Here is an 8,442-nt window from a genome sequence, read left to right on the forward strand (position 1 = left end):
CTAGCCGCTACCGGTCAGCAGCCGGACCAGTATGCCCACCAGCAGGACGGCGTTGGCGGCAGCAGCAGCCAGCACACAGCGGATGATCAAGGCCCTCCACGCCACAGCGGGAGGAGCAGAGACGACAGCAAGCTCCTCCTGTGTGATGAGCTCGTGGTCAGGTTGCCTCTCGTCTCCCACGCTGCTCTCAGGCAGGACTGCAGTGTCCACGGTGTCCGTGTAAACACAGATGTAATCTGGGCAACAGAGAGGCCGGTGCTGCAGGGAGGCCGAGCTGCAAAGTCAGGGGACCCCAGGCTGATGCTGCACAAGCGCTAGTGACAGTCCCCAGGGTCCTCCCCAAAGCTCAGGGACGCCAGGACAGCAAAGGGGGGGTGTTGCCCGGTAAGGCAGACGCTGGCTGGCAGTCCAGGCTCTTCCCTGGAGCAGCCAGGGTGGCGGCAGGGGTAGCAGGGTGTCCTGTTACTAAGGACAGGAGAAGTGCCACTGGCCTGGGACCTGCACCAGACACTGCTCTTTCTAGCCGTCTGGGCCTGCAGGACAGGACACAGCTGCCGTGACTGTGAAGGAAAGGAAGGGTTGGGTGGAGAATGTGGGCTCCCTCCCTCTTCTCAGGCCTGGTTACGTACCCACAGCAGATGTTTTGTTAGCAGCTGTGTCATTGGAGTTCACATCTGCCGGTTGTTTTTTCAGTCCAGCTCGGACTTGAGCCTAAAAACACAGGGAAGAGTTGCTCTTCTCAGAGCAAGGGTGTCCTGCCCAGCCAAGCAAACCTGAGCCTCCACCCTCCCAAAGCAAGCATGCTCAGCACCAAATTGCTCCCACACTGTAAAAGAGGGACAGATCCTGTTTCACTTTTGCCTCCTTCCAGCCCGCTGTGGCTTTGTACCCGGACAGGAACTCACCTAACACCTTTTAAGAATTACAAGGGAGAAGCACAAGTCTCACCTCTTCTGCAGCTTTCTTCCAATCCATGCGCATGACAAAAGCCGAGAAGGAAAGGGCTTGCAAAGAGATGCAAATGATCATCCCTACCCACAGACCTGCAGCAATGGAGAGTTACTTCAGGGGGGGCTTGAGGAAAGCCTGCTTTTGCCAACCACTGCCAAAATGCTCAAGGACTTCAGTGGGGTCAGATTATCGTCCCATGTCTAACCCAGTTTTAAGGGGAGAGCTGCCCTGAGGGGCAGCAAGAGGAAACAGCTCCTGGGGGGTCCAATGCTGGGAGCAAGCCTGGATTTACTGGGACATCTCAGCCCCCATGGAGACTACTCAGAGCCTGCCTCAGCAAAACACTTCCGTGAGCGATCCAGTCCCACCAACGCAAAGGAAGATCTGAGCACAAGTTCCAGGGCTGAGACTTTGCACAAGGCACGGGGTTTGGTCCAGCAGAAGTGCTGGCAGCTGATACCAAGCCAAAGGGAGGACGCACGTACCTAACACCCCCATGTTAGCTGCAAACATCAGTGAGATGCCAATGGGCAGGCCGATGGCATAATAGCCGATGGCGTTGGCGATAGCACCCATCTTCTGCTTCCCCGTGCCCCGCAGCACGCCACCACAGGTCGCCTAAGGAAAGCAGGCAGAGGGATCAATATATGGGACAGCACATGCTATGGAAGGTACCACCACAGGAGCTCTGGGGTATGGCACGGCTGGGGAACCCCCAGCACTGTCCTGCAGAGCCAAGAGGGACCAAAGTCACATCACAGAGCACATGGTGCAGAGTTCCTCTCGTTCCAGCTGCTGCCCATAGTGCAGAATGTGGAGCTGTCTGCAGACACAGAGAGGCATGCCAGCAGGGGACAGTGTCCCAGAGAGATGCTGCCTGGGACACGACAGGAGGAAACAGGCTGGAATTACTGTCTAACAAGTTGTACAAGCACTGCCACTATGCTGCGAGTACCTGACATCTCCGAAGATCCAGCTGCTCACTTGTGCTGCTCTGACAAGCTAGTAAAAAGCTGAAGCCTTCCCAGGGAAAAATGAGGGAGAACTGGGTTGTTCTGCAGCAATGCCAACAGGCAGCGACAGGCACAGGGGACACTGAGGTGCTATAGGTAATGCAAGGAGCTGCTTTGAGAGTTTATCAGTTTGCTTCTCTGTATTATTTTAACAGATCAAGAGCAAGCTAGAGGCAGCTTTGCACTCTCCATTGCACCCCAACCTGCAGAGAGGAATTGCTCCACATGCTGTAATACTCACTGCTGCTGCATCAAACAAGTGGAACGGAGCAAAGATGATCATCACTTTGGACACCAAGGTAACGATCTCCCTGTTGGGAAGATGTACGTACTGATCAGGGAAAGCAGCACAGCCTGGTCCCAAGGGACTCTGGTTCTGACCTATCTCCCTCAGCCAGCTGCAAAGCCTGATCCCAGCCCATGACACTTGAGGGGTTGCGTGCCGCTTGGGTACCACCATGGTAGTGTCCCAGGGCCAGCAGCATCTGTGCTGCCCTGTGACACTGGGTATTGAGAGGAACCTTTGGGGAACATGGTTGCCAGATGGAGCTTTATGAACTCTCTGTCAGCAGCTTCTGAGCAGCTCCTGGGATATAAATCACACCCTCGAAGAAGGTACTAATACTTAAAAGAAAGCTGTTAACCCACTTGTCATTGGTGAAGATGTATCCCACCATGTTCTTTAGGGTTCCCAGTAATGTTGCAACCACCACAGCAAAAACTCCTGAAACAAAAAGAAATAGTCAAATTGCTTGCCTCAAGGGCAGCAAGTCCTGTTCCTTTATTCCCCTCTGCAGGACCTGGGCTGACCTGCGCACAGCAGTGCAGTGATGCAGGAGGTCTTGGCTTGTACCACATCCCCCGATCCCAAGGCATTGCCCACTCTGACGCTCGCGGCCACACTGAAGCCCAGAGGCACCTGAGTAGCAGGAGACAAGAAGGAGATGAGCAGCAATAGATCCTGCAGCAATTTCCTCCTTCCCCAGTAGGGAATTTGGGGCAAATGGGCATTGCTGCAGTAAAGGGATTTTCCATCTGCAGCACACTCCTGGATGTGCAGCTGCACAGCAGGCCTGGGAGTCATCACCTGCCTGGTATCGACTCCTGCTTCCCACCCCTGCTTCTCTCCCCAGCCTTGATCTGCAGAGCCATTGTTTGGGGGATCCTCCCAGGCTGATCTTGGTTTAATACACCCAGCCCTTACCATGTACGCCGCAGAGGAGAGCTCGTAGATGACAGACTGCGCACCCAGCTCCACCACACTGAGCAGCCCTGGAAAAAGATTCATCACTTATTTCCTTCATTAGGTCAGAATTGAAGTCCTGCTTTGCTGACAAGGAGGCAGTGACCACAGGGTTCCCAGCTAACAGATGCAGTGTCCTGCAGAACCAGTGCTGCAGGCAAGGAGGCTGCTGGCAGGAGGTTCTCTGAGGGGGACACTCAAGAGCAGACGTGGCTGGAAGATGGCCTGTTGAACCAGAGGAAAAACAGGATTTGAACTCACCTGCCAAAAAACTCCCAATCTCAAAGGTCCACCATTCAATACACATCATGAGCATGCCAGGTATCGCCAGCTGGATAAAGGAGCCCCAGTCCAGGAAGCAGTCCCTGCTCCAGCCTGCAATGAGAAGGTGAAGAAGAATGAATGCACGATCTCCCTCTCCTCCCCCAAAGGGGAGGCATTTGTTCTTCTGGACACTGAGGACAATCACCACAAGCCACAGCTCCCAGGACATCAGCCTAGTCTATCAACAAGAATGTACTTGCAGATACAGTAAGGGCCTTGGGGTTGTGTCTACAGCATCTACCCACTGTGAGGAGATGGTAATCCCTTTGTCAGAGCTACACCGTGGGTGCTGGTGACAGTGCCAAATCCTCAGGGCCAGACACTGGTGTTTTGAAGGGTTAAGCTATGAACAGTACCTCCCCAGGTCTCCACATGGATCTTCTTCCACCACACGTAAAGGAAGAGGAGAATGGCCTGCGTGTACTGAGAAACGGTGTTAGCCCAGGCAGAGCCCCTGGAGAGAGAGACAGGCAGATTTCAAACACCCTCAGCTCTTTCTCCTCCACCACTTCCTCAGCTACAGCAGGAGAGACCTGGTGGCACCCATACAAGCCTTGCTGCAGATATGGGGCAGATCCCTCCACCCTTATCTTTCTAGGTTGACTGGCTGGGGACAGTGGGCAGCAGAACTGGGCACCCAGGACACCCCCCACATCTCCAAGCAAACCCCTGCACCCAGGGAGAGGCTGTCACCACCTCTGCTCACACTTACACCATGCCCAGCTTCAGCGCATATAGGAAGAAGGCGTTCATGGCCACATTGAGGATGTTGGCTGCAATCCCCGTCAACACCTGAGGCAAAATGATCGCCTGGAAGCCAAGGAAAGACTTTGGAGTTTGCTTCCCCAGCACTGCCCAAGTCCCCATCCAGCGAACACAAGGGAGAACTTCTTCAATGCCCAAGTGGAAAGCGAAGGCGGCAGCTCCTGCCTCAGATAAAGCTAGTTTGTGTTAGACATGCAGAAGGCAGCATGCAGGGCTCAAGAGCCGGTGCAGCAATCCACAGAATGCAGAGCTGGGAGGTAGCAATGGGGAAATGGAGCAAGCTAGGAGTGGTTCCCATGAGATCTCCATGCCCCGCAGGGCTGACAAAGGGCTGTGCATCACACGTTGCTCAGCCCAGCTCTCCCCAGGAGAGGGTGAACTTAGATCCCCAACTTTATCCATGTTCCCAGGAATACCTTTAATCTATGGCCCAGAACCTGGTTAGTTATATAATACCTGACTTAGTAAATATCTTGTCTGCAGCTGGTACAGAAACGCCGCCTGCAAGAGTCAATATTCACTTCATCAGCACCGCCACACCATGGCTCAACAGCCAGCTACTGTTCAACGCTCACAAACAGGTCCTTCCCTCAGCTCTTCCCACCACCTTCTCAGGATGCCCCAGGCAGGTGCTGCCTGCACCCCAAAGCAAAAGTAACAAAAGCACCTCCCATTCCCACTGGGAAGAGAGATCAGTCTCCAGATGGGAAATCTCCTCATCAGCACAAGAGCCTGGAAACCTTGGAAAAAAGCATTAACCTACAGACACGTATTCGCCAGGAACACTGCTCCCTGTCTTAGAGGAGTCTCTCCAGAGAGACAGCGTAACTAGCCAAGAGCCCAGCAGCTATGAACGTGTGCGAGCAGCAAGCCGCAGCCTTTATCTCGGAGCTATGCGTGAGCCCTGGAGCCCCTGGCTCCAATGTCCATCGCCAGTTACTTGTTGTGCAGAGACGTGGCCTGCAGTAAAAGCCTTAACACAGCAAGATGAAAGAGTGCCTGTCTGCTTGTCCAGCAGCTGCTGGCCAATACGCATCCGTTAAGGCCCAAGATCAAGAGGCACGTTGTAAAACCCTAAACCATGCTGCCCTGTGATCCACGGAGCAAAGACCCTCCCTCTTTTCCCCAAACATTACTGAGGGATACAGAGCTTCTAACAGCTTTAGCAGCAACTTACAGGAAGCGCTGGAATAAAGATCATCACGTAAATCTGAGTTAACCTGGAAAGAGAGTTGTTTCCCCAGTTAATGATACAACAAAGCAAGAGCCAAGCCAAGCAGCGTTGCACTCAAGCTCCACGGAGCCTTGATTTCAACACTACATGGCAACCCACCCACAGCCAAACGACTGGTCCAGAAGGGCTCGATCTCACCCCTGACCTGGAGACCTCGGGATCCTGTCGGATGAGCAGGAGGATCCGCTCCGTGTTGATGAAGAGTGCCCAGCAAGGGAAGCAGCACAGCAGCAGGATGAGGATCCCCCGCTGCAGGATGATGCCCACCTGCTTCAGGTTCTTGCTGCCATACGTCTGAGTCAGGAGAGAGAACCAAGGTAAGCGTTACAGGGAACGAAAAGGTCTGGGGAAATGCTCAGGACCCAGGGCAGCAGTGGGCTGATTAAATGCATTTCCCATGCCCTGCAGTGACTAGTGCCAGGCTGGTTGGGTTTAACTGGCTCTCAGGTGCACTGCACATCCCTTTGCTAGCCAGGCACGACCGAGGGCTCCTTGGGGGAGCTGCAGAGAGGGAGCAGGCTCCAGTCAGAGCATCTGTAGCCCTGTGCTGGCTGGAAGCTGCCATCCTCCCACCCTTTGTGCCCACATCACACTGCATGGGAGGCAAGACACCACCAATCGAACCCCACCAGGCACAAGAAAGGGGGAGCTGCTACTGACCTGGGACATCAGCGTGTCACACGCTGAGGCTAAACCAGAACCGATGGAGATGCCCGTCACGTTAATAACCTGGAGGAGAGACAAAGGGCTTGGGTTGCAAGGCAGGGTGACAGGGGACCTGGCCCAAAGCACTGTGTCCCTCCCAGCTGGGTGGGGAGACAGTTCTGCTATGAGTTTTTGGGACGTTTCCAGCCCTGCTCTAGTTCTCAGAATAACACATTTTTGTTACCTAAATAGCCTCTTCTTTCCTCTGGTGTGGAAACGGCTCCTCTAGCAAGGGGTCAATATCTAAAAAGACCATAAGCAGTGCTGCTCCTAGCCACATGAACACCCCTGGGTCTGGCGCGTCCAGAGAGCTTGTCACAGGCTCCAGCTCCCCACCCAGGTCCTGGCCTTGCACTGGCACAGGCACGGACTGCTCAGTTCCCATCTCCGGCCCGTGCTCAGGGCAAAAGAAAGAACAGTTTGGTGGATGGGAATGTTTACGTTGCATCAGGCTGCACTTATTTATATACAGGGTCCTCACATGTACACTCCTGCACGTTTTTGGTTTTTTCCTTCTTTTTTTTAGTGATACATAATTTGTACATTTTAAATCAGAGGAGAACCAGAGTAATACGTACGGAGACAGCCAGCGTCACAGCATCCAGCTCAGCTTTCCCCAGGTGGCCACAGAAGATGGAGCTGACCACACTGATGAGGAACCCCAGCAGCTGGGCGACAAACTAGGATGGGAGGAAGAAGAGATGGTGAGATGAGGACTGATTAGGGCTTGAGGAACACCACCCCTCCCCAGGAGTTGGACTACGAACATTCCGGTTCCCTGGTGTCACCGCAGCACCTCGCCCCAAGGCCAGGGCTCTGCTGTCCTAGAACCCATCCCTGCTTGCCAGTGCTGCTGGGGCAGAGGAGCCAGCTCTAGGACTCGCGCACGCCCTTGGTGGCTTTGTCTTTCAAAGCAGATCTCTGCCTGCCCTGTGGTATTCTGGTGTTATGCAGCCAATCTGGCAGATGACCTTGTTTACGTCTGGCTTAACAGCTTCACTAGAAATCCTCTTTTCCAGGATGAAAGATGTATAGAGAGGGAAAATAAAAAACCCCAGTGCTTTTCCACACTTCGGTGCATCTGGGAAAAACTCTTCTCCCAAACCACAATGTCCTCTCCTCCTGGAGAGATGCCAAGTCCAGCCTGCTTGTCCTTCACCAGGGGCTACAGCAAGGGCTTGACAGTGCTGTAGCAGAGACTGCACTCCAGACCTCATTGTCCCTTGGCAAGAGGACAGCCCCTCTACAGGCATCTGAGGAATGGAGTTGTGGCACAGCTAGAACCAGATGTTAGGAGTTAGAGACATTTATACCTGCTGAAGGGTGGGCATGGCTGGGGACCATGCCCAGGGTCTGCTCACGCTCCTTTCCACCCAGCAGCTGGCAAGCCAGGAGCCCAGCGCTGCTGGAGAACCAGCTCCTGCAGGGTCAGAGGAGGAACAGAACAAAACCTTCTCTCCAGACCTCCCACTGCTGCCTGCAGATGCGTTCCTCCTGTCAGGCTGGGGCATGTTCAACCTGCTGGGAGTAATCCCTGCAGGAGGGGTCCATACCTCCACAATTGTTCCAGTGCAGGGTTTGACACGAAATGAGCACTAACTAATGACAGCTGTCGGTTTGGTTTTGAGGTTATCTGTGCACATGGAGAAGCAGGCTGTGCCGCAGGTGGAACAGTTGAGGGGACTGAGCTAGGGCTGATGTACTCAGCTACAGAAACCGAAACCCGTCTGTACTTCTGCTGCTGCCTGATCACAGCGGGTCAGGGCTTTGACGTCAGGGCAGATGCCTCTGAGAAGTTCAGCAGTTGGTACTTATTTACCGGATAGAGCAGAAGACTCAAATCACAAAACTTCACGCACAACAGATTTAGACCAGGGCTGTGATGCTGGCTCCCCTTTGCAGAAGAGGCAGTGCAGGAGCTGCAGTCTGGTTTTACAGAGCGATTTAACAGCTTATCCCAGCCCAAATCCACCGCTCTTTAAAGCCATGCGGCCAGGCCCTGCTGGAGCAGGGCGCGTGGGCCAGGCTGGACAGCAACATGAATTCCTGTGGCAAAGAATAAGCGCTTGGATGACAACGAAGGAAAGGACGGTGGCATCTTCATTCTAGCTGTGCCTTCAACAGGCGAGCAAGCACGGGCTGCAGGAGAGAGGGACCGGGCTGGCCCCTGTGCGGGCGGGGAGCCGGCTGCCGGGGGCTGAGGCGGC

At 54.2% G+C, this 8,442-nt stretch overlaps 1 protein-coding gene across 1 annotated transcript; it reads right to left on the reverse strand.

The window, feature by feature from the left end:
- LOC104627880 (multidrug and toxin extrusion protein 2-like) lies at positions 1-6,915 on the reverse strand (the record flags this gene model as incomplete). The annotated part of the gene is made up of 16 exons (XM_010296272.1): positions 1-236; positions 630-711; positions 949-1,043; positions 1,437-1,569; positions 2,206-2,275; positions 2,613-2,688; positions 2,775-2,883; positions 3,169-3,236; positions 3,469-3,582; positions 3,888-3,985; positions 4,244-4,341; positions 4,753-4,797; positions 5,474-5,516; positions 5,676-5,836; positions 6,191-6,259; positions 6,814-6,915. Coding segments are annotated over 16 exons (1,599 nt in total), but the record flags the coding sequence as incomplete, so codon positions are not given.
- Between the last annotated feature and the right edge of the window lie 1,527 nt (positions 6,916-8,442).

This window comes from Phaethon lepturus, unplaced genomic scaffold (assembly GCF_000687285.1).
Source record: "Phaethon lepturus isolate BGI_N335 unplaced genomic scaffold, ASM68728v1 scaffold14081, whole genome shotgun sequence".
Classification (NCBI taxonomy): domain Eukaryota; kingdom Metazoa; phylum Chordata; class Aves; order Phaethontiformes; family Phaethontidae; genus Phaethon; species Phaethon lepturus.